Here is an 11,820-nt window from a genome sequence, read left to right on the forward strand (position 1 = left end):
TGACACATCTCAAACATGCATGCGCCCATTGCAGTTGATATGGCTTTCGGGAACAGGTTGTCGTCAATTTTGACACAAAACACCCCTCTGAATGAATTCAATGACGGCAAATTCCAAATGTATTTAGTCAACTAATTAGGGGTCATTTAATAAGTGAAAATTTCCGTGGCATATCAGGCAATTTAATTGAGTTTTGACGACGTCCAAGGGATTTCGAAACGCCTGAAAAAGAGTCCAAATTTGCAAATGTGCATGTACGTATTGAGATGGTAAATGACAAAATAACCTCGGATTCTTTCTAACTTCGAAGGGTAATTAATTAAATAAATAAATAATTGCTTTCTAAAAATTTTGTAATTGCTTAAGGGATTATTTGATTTTGATGTTATCCCAACATTTGATCTCATATTAGTTGTGAGTCAAATATTGAAATCTTGTGATTTATTCATATTAACATTTAAAAATATATCTATCCTTGAGTCTATTAAACAAAGGCATCATAATGATGTAGTTGTGTAAAATTTATGATTGGAGAAGGATAAATGTTAATACAATTAAGGATACCTATAAATAAATTTTTATACAAAAATCAAGCCTTCGTTTGTAATTTCCGTACAAGAAGACTTTCGTGAAAAATCAAGACTTCGTGACAGGACAGAATACAAAATTGGCAAAATACAAAGAAGAAAAGTAAAATTCCAAAAAAAAAAAAAAACACTAAAGAAAAGACATGCTAGGCTGTGAGAAGTGAAACGAGGTTGATGAAAATCATGCAAACTTGTTCTATCATCTCTTTGAGCCCAGTGTTTTTCATTGCTCTGGTTCTTATTTTAAAATCATAATGTTCTCGTCTTCGTTATGGATCCAACTCAGCAGCAACATTTCATTAAAGCTCTCTTTGTCTTTGAAAACACCATGAATAGAGGTACTTGACATCTTTGAAAAAAAAAAGTCTTTGAACCCAAATGAGATATTGTAGTTAAAAAGTTGCTTTAAGGATTGATCCTGTGTTTAAAGTTATGATTTTTTGAGTACCTGTTTTGGTTGCATGTGATTTGGCAGAGTTGGTGAGAAGCTTGCATGTCTATGGATTGAATGATGGGAAGGAGAAGCAAGTTGAGAGAGAGTTTTTGTTCAAAGAAAGAGGGTCATATGTGGAAATGCAAGCCACCCCAATTCTTAAATTGAGGGGATTTCAAGTTTCTGAGCTGTTTCAAGGCCGAGCAATTGGTTTATGGCTCTGCATTTTTGCATTCGGTGCTCAATCTTCTCTTGCCTTCGTCGACATCCCTCCTAAACTCTTAATCTCGCGGTATATTTGTTTTCACTTTTGTATTTTTTTTTTTCAGATTCTTTTGTTTTATGATGCGTTACCGGCAGCTGTTTCAAATTTATTGTTCAATTTAATAAACCTCATCGCCAATTTTATCTAAGGATATGGAGTAATATGTAGAGAATGAAATGCAAAGGCTTTATTTCTTTCTTTTTGTTTAGAATTGAAGTTTGTTTTATTTGGTTATTTTGTCATTAATGGATGTGCTTTGAATAATGCATGTTGATTAAAACCCTTGGAAGCAGCATTAACAAAATGATCTGATTATGTGTTTTATGCTGCAGTATTATTCCTTTGTTCTCTGTAAAAATTTTGACATCAGTTGTTGAGTCTTAGATGCCTCCGTTTGGATTTAGAGAAGCAAGAAAAGCAGTAATCAAATGGGCCCCCACTGGAAGCCTTAATAAATATGCTAAAGTATCTCTTTGGACACGTTTAGAGACATTATTATAAAATTGAGCCTTTCTCGTGTTGTATCAGAGGTGCCTTCATGTGAAATAACTTATGATCACAAAAAATACCAAGAGAACAGATATGCTTAGAAATGATATGATAATAACCACTACACTTGTGAGAAATCTCTTTCTTAGATATAATATTTTTCTTCTTGTGCAAATTACAGAGAGAAACTGCTTAGAAGACATTGTTGTACTCCCAGTAAGCCATTACTGTGCTTTTTATGCTGGGAGACAAAGCTTGAGTCTGTTGCTTTATCATTGTGATGCTTTGGCTTCAAAGCTCTGATCTATAGTTATCACATTCTTACTAGATTTGTTCAAACTGTCCCATGGAAAATTGAATGATTTTCATGTTTCTAAGGATTTTAATTGAGTTCATTGTTCCTTTTTAGGCAGATTTTAATGAATCACTTAAACCTTTCCCTAAATGAGGACATTTTTAGGATCTTATTCCTGTTCCTCCTTTTAATTAAGGGTCTTTTTTTCTTTAAAATTTCCGCAAGGACAGAAACCCAAAGCTCAAGTCAATTCCAAAACTGGCCAATGATCTCCAAATGATTTTTCAATTGAGCTGCGGAACAGAAAACCAAGAGCTATTGCAGTCAACATTGAAGGAGATGTGTGAAATGAGCAGAAGTCATTGTTATCGGTCTAGAAGGACTCCACAAGTGTTTCATCAAGATCTTAATTGTGTTCCATATTCAGTCTCTACATGTGAATATTCTGGAAGCCAACAAATTGAACAATGTGGACCTGGTTTGTGTACTTAGTTTTTTCGTTGTTCTGCTGAGTGTAATTGTATTAATATTTAATTACTTGTTCTTAAAAGGAATAAACAAGTCATTTTCAAAATGCTGCCAAGTGTGTACTTTACTATTTGGCCGGGTGGATTTCGATTGTAAATAAATGTGATATATATCTTACACAAAGGGGAAAAGGTTGCAGGTACTATGGACAAGAAGAAAAAAAGGGCCACATCTGAAGATGTAGCTAAAATTGATTTGGAAGATCTTGTGAAATACTTTGATCTTCCAATTCTAGAAGCTTCGACAAGATTGAATGTTGGCCTCACTGTTCTGAAGAAAAAGTGCAGAGAATTTGGTATTCCTCGTTGGCCACATAGGAAGATCAAATCCCTCGACGGTCTTATTCATGAGCTCCAGGTCCTTTCTCTTCTTTCAATTTTACTATGTTAAATTTACAGAATTCTCATCACCAATTACTATTTCATGACAAAATTATCCTCACAAATTATTATTTTATGATAGACCCTTCGACTTAGCAGAATTCTAGGTTTCATTTCTTATCCAGGAATCAGATCCAATTTACCTTGTAAACGTGCTACACGACACACTAATTTTCCATATTACTCATAGACTTACATGGTCAGTTTACAGCCAACATATCAATGTCTCAGCACCAAACATCAACGTGAAATTTTGATGGTGATGATCACCCCCAACTCCTTAAAGTGAATCAGTTACCTGCAATTTGCGGTGGAATTAATTGCTGTCCATCAGTGACCTTTACACTATTGAATGCTATGTAATGCTTATGCTCTTTGATTAATGTAGTGTGCAAACATCTTTCACTACATATTGGCATGCTTGTTTTAAGAGAATGTCAAATAGGAGGCAAATTGTGAGCATGTTTGTTTATTACGGAATGTATGCAGGAGGTGGACCATCAACAGCCAGGGGGTGAAGCTGTGGGCACAGCAGTTGCAAAGAGGCGGCAAATGTTGGAGGAAGAAAAGGAAACCATTGGGAGGAGACCGTTTGTGGAGATACAGCGTGAAACAAAGAAATTCAGGCAGGATATTTTCAAGAGAAGGCACAAAGCTAAAGCTCTTAAAATACAAACTAGTCAGTCTCCCTCAAGTCAACAGCTCTAAACCTAAATGATATGGATAACCGGAACAAGAACTCGCCTCTTAGGACTTTATATTTTATTTATTTATTTATTTTTTTTGGTTGATCAAACTTTCCCATATTTTAAGTTCTGCTTCTGATGTTAATGACTAATGATGGCTAGATTTGTAAAACTGTTGTCGAGTTCCCATCATATCAAGTGGCAATTATGTTGTGAACTCCTTATATACGTTTTTCCATTTCAGTCATCATTGCGAGTTAAATCAATCAGGCATGCCCTCCGCCTCTGCTGGGTTAACCTGGCAGACAGACATACATTGTCGTGTCTTATATATGTGAGTTGATACATTTTGAAGTGTTTCCCTTCTAAGTTCTAATTAACTTGAGTGTATGAAAGGAAAGATGCCTTTGGTTTTCTTATATAAATACCACATGCGGTCTTTACTCTATTTCAGGATGTTTTTGCTCTTTCGCTTGAGTCAAACAGAGGAAACGGAATAGTTTCCTTCATTAGTGCTGTTTATTTTAGTGTACTGATTCATCTGTTTGTCAAACATGTTTGACGAATATGTGCACCAAAATATAAAAAAAAGGGTCAACTTTTAAGGTCTGGCTCAGAGCGCTGAGCTAGGCATGTGGTTCATTTCAATGTTGCTTAGACGGTTTATTACATTAATGCCACCATCGCAAATTGGTAATTGATCACGAGTTAAATTCAGGACGTTAGCATTGGTTTGCACTTGGGTTGAAATTGCATGGCAATTTCAACTGCACCCCATCCTCCCTTGCTTATCACGCTTTTGCGACTTTTGTGGATGGATGAATATACGCAGTAGCGGAGTGTAGACCCCATTTCCGAAAAGTCAATGGCATCAGATTTTAATTAAAAATTGTTTATTTGGTTTCTTCCTCTTGTCTTGGGTTGGGTATAAGGATAACAATAAGAATAATAATAATAATTTAATGCTCAGCATGAGCAGCAATCAATCATGGTTTTTGAGTTCCGAATTGCCAGCAAATGCAAATATAAATATTATATAAATCCAGTGCTGATTAGTTAATGAGTTCCTCCTCCGCAGAATTTTACAGTAGCGTATTCGGCGGACTTGGTGCCATCGACTGCTGTGACGTAAGGGTGGGTCGTTGACTAATGACGAGTACGGTTTTTAGTTAAATCTGTTACAGTAATTGCACAAAAATAAAATATAATTGCCGCCTGAGTTGAGTTGAAAAATGAAGATGTTAAATTAAAAAAAAAAATAAAAAATCACGTCTTTTGATTTTGGTATAAAATTGGACCCGGGAAGACAAAGACAAGTTGTGGAAGAAGAAATAAACAAGGTGGGTTCATGGTAACCTCCTCAAAGAAAGAAAGAGTTAAGAGAGAAAGATTATTCAAACAATTGCCCACGACAAATAATGCTCTGTGTGTGTGTGTCCATATATAGATATAAAACCCACTTTTGCGTTCCTTTAATCTCTACTTTTCCTCCTCTGTCTTTATAAATCTCCAATCTTGACCCTTACCTTTAGCGCACACAAAATTATGCAGCTATTGTTCTTAAAATAGCTACAAAAGAGACGCACAAGAGTTTGATATGGGAAACTGTTTTGGATCTTTATTTGTTGCGTCTAATTCCAGCAGCAATAACATCAATGCTAATGCTTCATCTAGCTCTGCAGGTACCTTTTTCCTTTTTCTTTGCTTGGATTCTGTTGACTTTCGTTCATTTCATGTTAATCTTTTGCTTATATTATCTTGTTGATTTCCGAATTGCTTAGGTGCATATAATAAGTATGGGCATACCATGGAAATATCAGCCACTAGCAGCAGTGCAGGCAAAAGTCAATTCTCACAAGCTATCAGTGAAGCTGGGGTTGAGGAGGCAAGTCCAAATGGGCAGATTTTGGAGACACCAGATCTCAAAGTTTTCAGTTTTTTGGATTTGAAGTCTGCAACCAAGAACTTCAAGCCTGATTCTCTGTTGGGTGAAGGTGGTTTTGGGAGAGTGTACAAAGGTTGGGTTGACGACAAGACATTAGCTCCTTCTAAGACTGGACTTGGAATGGTGGTTGCTATCAAGAAATTGAACCCAGAAAGCATGCAAGGATTTGAAGAATGGCAGGTATTTATTTTTAATTCACTCTTTCAATTCTTATCCAAGAGTCCAATTTTTGGCATCCGAAAAAGAACTGAAGCCAATTAAGACAACAAACAAAAGGGGCGAGTGCTGGTGACTGGTGTTGTTGGCTACCTACTTAGCTTCAATCATAAACCTCCTTTTGCGTTGATTAAAGTTTAAGGCTGATAATTGACGAGATGTGTTCATAAGATTAATTATCTTCAAGGAATCTCACCAAACTTTCAAGAATATGTATGTGCTGGCTTTTATTGATAAGATTTTCAAATTTGAATAAAGAGATTTTGTCAGTAAACAAGATATTTTCATTAATGTCATTAGGACCAATGCTAATGCCAATTGTTTTCATTTAAATTTGATTACTTTTACAGTCAGAGGTGAACTTTCTAGGAAGACTTTCTCATCCCAACTTGGTTAAGCTGTTGGGATATTGTTGGGAAGATAAAGAGCTGCTCCTCGTGTATGAGTATATGCAGAGGGGAAGCTTGGAAAATCATCTTTTCAGAAGTAAGATAAAAGCAAATTAATCACCAAAAGGAATCCATGTCCATGGATATTTTGTATTGATTCTTGGATTGTTTGGTTGTGCAGGAAATCCTTCTATTCAACCACTTTCTTGGGATATTCGGCTTAAAATTGCCATTGGAGCAGCTCGAGGTTTGGGTTTTCTGCATACTTCAGAGAAGAAAGTCATTTACAGAGATTTCAAGGCCTCCAATATTTTGCTTGATGGGGTTGGGTTTTTATTCGATTCTCACCTATTAATCTATGTTTATTTTAAACGACATTATATATACATATACATACATACGTACATTATATATATATATATATATGTGTATATATATATGTATATATATAAATGCCTTAGGTATGCAATTCTATATTCTGTTTTGCTTCCTAGGATATATGCATGGATCAAATATCTGACTTTGCTTAAATACTCTAACAGCTTTGCCTTTGTCTTTTCTTGTGTTTTTTCCTTTTATAGAACTACAATGCTAAAATATCAGATTTTGGCTTGGCAAAGTTGGGGCCCGCTGGTGGAGAGTCACATGTTACAACCAGGGTTATGGGCACATATGGTTATGCAGCTCCAGAATATGTTGCAACAGGTAATTTTTATCTCCTCTCCGCTAAATTTGGAAATGTTATAAATGTTTGCATGTATCTTTAGAAGTATTGAATGGGGAAGTCACTGTTGTTTGAGAATTGAGACAATTTCACTATTCAAGACACTAGTAATGCGTACATTGCGTGGTATAGGATCAAGGGAGAAGACCTGAAAATTGCCTTTGACAGAGCTATTTGAGCTGTCTTTCGGTTAAACAAATTAGCTATGCTTACGTCACTATTTGATCTTCATGATTGTACAACAGGTCATTTATATGTGAAGAGTGATGTGTATGGATTTGGTGTTGTGCTGCTTGAACTGTTGACGGGTTTAAGGGCACTTGACACTAAACGCCCAACTGGACAGCAAAATTTGGTTGAGTGGTTGAAGCCAATGCTGTCTCAGAAAAAGAAGCTTAAAACTATAATGGATGCACGGATAGAGGGCCAGTATTCGTCTAACGCAGCGTTGCAGGCAGCACAGCTCACCCTAATGTGCCTAGAATCAGATCCTAAAAGGCGCCCCTCCATGAGAGAAGTTCTGGAAGTGTTGGAACAAATAGAAGCAGTGCCAATAGAAAAACCAAAGAACTCCATGTTTACCAGTTTGCATTCTGCACCTCATCGCCGTGCACAACGACCCATTCATCATCGCTCCCCACTTCATACAGGTCACCGTGGCGGCAGCGTCTGAGACGGAAACCGAATTTATGCTGACACAAAAGAGTATCGTTCCTATTTCTTAGAATGGAATTTGTTCTACCTACCATTATTCTTTCTTTAGTTGAATTAATCATGACAAGTTTTGAATTTTAGTCCTGGTTTGTGCTGAATGATGAGATGATGAAGTTGTAAAACTAGAGATTTCCCATTGTCTTGTCTGATGTAAATGTGACTGGACACTGGAGTGAAGTTGAATGGTCACGGCCAAGAAAATCTAATTAATCTAGAGTTAAAAGCAGAAGAACAAGGCAGCGCATTGTTGCTAATTTGCTGCAAAATTGAGAATATGAATCACATACATATTAACATACGTACGTACACTACTGTATCGAATACGAGATGTCTGGTCAATAATGACGTGAAGAAAGTCTTGAAATGGGCCTGCTCAGAAGAGTTGGACTTTGGAGCCCATACCATCATGAAGCGCTCTTTTCCCGCGTCAATAAGTAACAACCGCAGGTCAAGCTCAACTTATTGTTCTGCGACTTTTGTATCCCATCCCCACGTTTCGTTTTGTCCGTTTATATGGCATTTTCGCAGTTGCCACGTGGTCGTTGACTCGTTGTTCAGTTTTGGTCCAAATAAATAAATAAATACTCTTTGAGTCTGACGTGACTTTTGATCTTATGCTTTGATATTGGTGATGATACCTTTCGTCGTTAGGGTAGGTTTTGCTCCCGCTTGAACCAGTGACAGAGCGAGCGTCTTAGGTTTTGCTCTGGCTCTGCTCATCTTCGTTTGACTCTTACAAGTCAGCGGTCATCTTTATTGCTTTCGCTTGTGAGTTTTCTTTTCTTTCTTTTTCAGTCTCGCTGTGTTTGTCGAAATGCGGCACTTAATTTTTTTTTTTTCATTTGTTTGCCATTGTAATTAGCTTAGCTTTCAACTTACATCATGGTGAATCAATTGTTGATGGATAATCATAACCTTCCATTACACTGCCGCCAACTGTTCTGTTTTACTTTATAGTTAATGGTGGCTGTTTACTGTTTCTATGCTTATGCTTTTCTTTAAGAAAAATAAATTTTGAAGGCTGTTAATTCTGGTTATTGAACTTTGATTGCCTTCGAAACAGGTTTTTTTCCCCCCCTCGACGATACTAGTTAAGGTTTGTAAAATGGTAAGATATGATGATGCTGGTGGTGCTGCTGCCACTACTCCAACTCAGTTGCTTGAGAGTTTGGGTAGTTTTATGAGGAGATGCTTGTTTCGTGTTCTAGCAGTGGGTCCGATACCCCATCACTTTGCCTTTATTATGGATGGAAACCGAAGGTATGCCAAGAAGCTGAATGTGGAAGAAGGGGCTGGCCACAAGGAGGGGTTCTCATCTCTTATATCTGTGCTTAAGTATTGCTATGAATTAGGAGTGAAGTACGTGACAATCTATGCCTTTAGCATTGATAATTTTCAAAGGAAGCCTGCTGAGGTTCAAAACTTGATGGATCTATTACTGGAGAAGATTAATGAGCTGCTCAAGGAGCAAAGTATTGTCAACCTGTATGGTATTAGAGTTTATTTTATTGGTAACTTGAAATTTTTGAGTGAGCCTGTGAGGGTTGCAGCAGAGGAAGTGATGATGGCTACTGCAAGAAACAGCAAGGTTGTGCTTCTAGTCTGTCTGGCTTATACTTCAGCTGATGAGATTGTGCATGCTGTTCAAGAGTCCTGTAAAAATAAGTCAGATGAAAGTCTAGCTGTCAATGCAAATCAAGTTTCAAATGGTGTGATTAATGGAGCAGAAAAGGTTGAGAAGATATACAGTTTGACGGTGCCTAGTATTGAAGAATCCTGCAAGGAAAAGGCAAGTAGAGTTTGTAATGGGGCGATTGAAAGAGTTAAAGGCACTGAGGATATCAATGGTGCAACTGTGTGTACTGATGGAGTATCCTGTGACTATAAAAGTGAAGCTCAAGCATTGAGGGCTGGTAGAATTGGCAATGGTGTGACTGAAGGATTTGAAGAGAAGCAGGGGAATAATCCTATTATAAATCTGGTAGATGTTGAGAAGCACATGTACATGGCTGTTGCTCCAGATCCTGACATCCTGATGCGAAGCTCTGGTGAGACCCGCCTGAGCAATTTCCTCCTTTGGCAAACAAGTAATTGCCTGTTGGATTCTCCAGCTGCATTGTGGCCAGAGATTGGTTTGTGGGACCTGGTATGGACAGTGTTAAACTTCCAACGAAATCACTCCTTTTTGGAGAAGAAGAAGAAGCAGTTGTAACATTTATGACACAAAATAACAGTATTCTAGAGGGGGAAGTTGTACATTGGTTCGAGGTACCATTGTCGAATTTGCGTGAAAGCTTTGGAGCTGGAGTTTGGAACGAACCTCACCTTCTGCTCTCCCTTCGCACTACTTTGCATTATATGCCTGGGTAATAAAAAATTTGGTGGATGTTAGAGACTAGCATGGTCTCTAATGTATGAATCTGGTGCCATATTGGAATTACTTGTACAAGTATAATGTTGTCATCTCGAATTTTAAATTATGATGAAAAACTTTAAAATAAAGCGTTTTGTATACAAGCGTGCAGTTTGTATGCTTGAAATTTGCTGTCAATCTGGCAAGTAACATTTTGCTTTTCAGATCGGTATTGACATCATTGGGGTTGCTTATCAGTCCATGTTTGATCAAATGTTACTAAATGCATGTTGTGTGAAAAGATACACCAGCAAGCATGTAGTAGCATCTTCGGTTAAAATCTTGCGTGTCAACCTATGCGTACTTTCATTTGTAGATTTCTTATTAACTGCCCGTGAAATCTGTTACCTGGACGTTAACTGTCCTCCTTCAGCTACCTTCTTACAAAACGATTTCATGGCTATCACCAATTAATTAGTTCATGGTCAAGAAATGAGCACTTGGTTCTCTGAAAAAGTTTATAATACCAAGTTGAAAGGGGAATAATAAGAAAAGGACCATCGCTTATTTGAAGATGGATTTTCTAATTATTTTCTTGCATCTCACCTTTGAAAAATAAAGGATGGAGCAAGTTTCCCATGCGGTCTGTTAGGGAAACAATCTTCACGGGGTATCACTCGTTATAATCTCTCAAAAACGATTAAGAATGGTTCCAACTGATAGATAATCACGTGAAGATTAATCTGGCAACATAGCTCTCCTCTATTAATGTCTATAGACCTTAGAAGCCCATAAATTTTGCTACCAATGCTTCGTGAAACTGATCATAAGCTTCCTCTCATGATATCAGTTAAAAGTTGCTAAAATGGCAAGGTATAGTCATAGAGCTCGTTCAAACCTATTGTTTGGAATGCGGGTATTTGCATGAGAAGTTGCCTGTTCCAGATTCTGTGCCTGACAGTTTGTGTTCAGCATTGACAATTTTAAGAGAAAGCCTGATCAGGTTCAAAAGCTGATGGATCTATTGCTGGAGAAGATCAACTGGCTTCACAAAGAAGAAAGTATTTGTGCACCAGAATGGGGTTAAACGTGTATTTCTTTTGAAACTTTGGATCAACTGGCTTCTCAAGGAAGAAAGTATTTGTGCACCAGAATGGGGTTAAGACTATTTCTTTTGAAACTTTGGACTTTTGAGCGAGCATGTCAGTGATGCAGCAGAGAAGGTGATGAAAGCTATTGTGGATAACAACAGGGGCAGTGCTTTCAATCCGTCTGGCCTATGCCTCAAGCGATGAGATTGTACATTCTGTTCAGTAATCTTGTATGCATAAATCGGATGATGTTCAACCACCGAAGATAAACAGTTTGATAGTGCCTGTGCCCGATGTTCAAGAATACTGTGAAGACAAACTGGATGGGTCCCAAGCTCTGAAAGAGAAGATTGACGAGGACACTATAAAAAAGCTGGTGGATGTGGAGAAGCACATGTTCATGGCCGTAGCTCCAGATCCTGATATCACGATCCGAAGTTCTGGTGAGACCAGACCGAGCAATTTCCTTCTTTGGCAGACGAGTAACTGCTCATTGTATTCTCCGGCTGCACTGTGGCTAGAAGAGAAAAAGAAAAGGCAGTTCTAACAATCTTGATTATAAATGTTTTGTTGAATTAATTTGCAGTATTTGAGGTTGCCAAATTCTTCTTGTCATTGCTGGTCCTGCCGGTTGACAATGCAAGTTTCAAAGGCATGCTTTGCTATGGTGAATTATATGTAATATGTGGGTTATACATCCCTCTTCCTATATTATTCTTTGTTTT

At 37.5% G+C, this 11,820-nt stretch overlaps 3 protein-coding genes across 3 annotated transcripts; all 3 read left to right on the forward strand.

Annotated features, from left to right (window-relative positions):
- Window positions 1–681: 681 nt before the first annotated feature.
- LOC102629621 (protein RKD5) lies at window positions 682–3,885 on the forward strand. Its single transcript, XM_006467012.4, has 5 exons — window positions 682–925; window positions 1,063–1,312; window positions 2,300–2,547; window positions 2,737–2,954; window positions 3,467–3,885. Exons 1-5 carry the CDS (start codon window positions 859–861, stop codon window positions 3,683–3,685), a joined length of 1,002 nt encoding a protein of 333 aa, XP_006467075.1. The 5' UTR covers window positions 682–858; the 3' UTR covers window positions 3,686–3,885.
- An 833-nt stretch (window positions 3,886–4,718) lies between these two features.
- Window positions 4,719–7,861, forward strand: LOC102629050 (probable serine/threonine-protein kinase PIX13). The gene is made up of 6 exons (XM_006467010.4): window positions 4,719–5,345; window positions 5,445–5,788; window positions 6,175–6,310; window positions 6,395–6,537; window positions 6,795–6,918; window positions 7,183–7,861. The coding sequence occupies exons 1-6, from the start codon at window positions 5,261–5,263 to the stop codon at window positions 7,608–7,610; spliced, it is 1,260 nt and encodes a 419-aa protein (XP_006467073.1). The 5' UTR covers window positions 4,719–5,260; the 3' UTR covers window positions 7,611–7,861.
- A 374-nt stretch (window positions 7,862–8,235) lies between these two features.
- LOC102629337 (dehydrodolichyl diphosphate synthase 6) lies at window positions 8,236–10,228 on the forward strand. Its single transcript, XM_006467011.4, has 2 exons — window positions 8,236–8,419; window positions 8,715–10,228. Exon 2 carries the CDS (start codon window positions 8,757–8,759, stop codon window positions 9,861–9,863), a length of 1,107 nt encoding a protein of 368 aa, XP_006467074.1. The 5' UTR covers window positions 8,236–8,419; window positions 8,715–8,756; the 3' UTR covers window positions 9,864–10,228.
- Window positions 10,229–11,820: the final 1,592 nt, after the last annotated feature.

Source organism: Citrus sinensis, chromosome 7 (genome assembly GCF_022201045.2).
Source record: "Citrus sinensis cultivar Valencia sweet orange chromosome 7, DVS_A1.0, whole genome shotgun sequence".
NCBI lineage: Eukaryota > Viridiplantae > Streptophyta > Magnoliopsida > Sapindales > Rutaceae > Citrus > Citrus sinensis.

Bases quoted from the DNA above. Each gene is read 5' to 3' on its own strand.
- LOC102629621 (XM_006467012.4), top strand. From the start codon at position 859: ATGGATCCAACTCAGCAGCAACATTTCATTAAAGCTCTCTTTGTCTTT. The intron at 1,313-2,299 runs GTATATTTGTTT...CCGCAAGGACAG, and splicing joins CCTAAACTCTTAATCTCGCG to AAACCCAAAGCTCAAGTCAA. The intron at 2,955-3,466 runs GTCCTTTCTCTT...GAATGTATGCAG, and splicing joins GTCTTATTCATGAGCTCCAG to GAGGTGGACCATCAACAGCC.
- LOC102629050 (XM_006467010.4), top strand. From the start codon at position 5,261: ATGGGAAACTGTTTTGGATCTTTATTTGTTGCGTCTAATTCCAGCAGC. The intron at 5,346-5,444 runs GTACCTTTTTCC...CGAATTGCTTAG, and splicing joins TGCTTCATCTAGCTCTGCAG to GTGCATATAATAAGTATGGG. The intron at 5,789-6,174 runs GTATTTATTTTT...TTACTTTTACAG, and splicing joins AAGGATTTGAAGAATGGCAG to TCAGAGGTGAACTTTCTAGG.
- LOC102629337 (XM_006467011.4), top strand. From the start codon at position 8,757: ATGGTAAGATATGATGATGCTGGTGGTGCTGCTGCCACTACTCCAACT.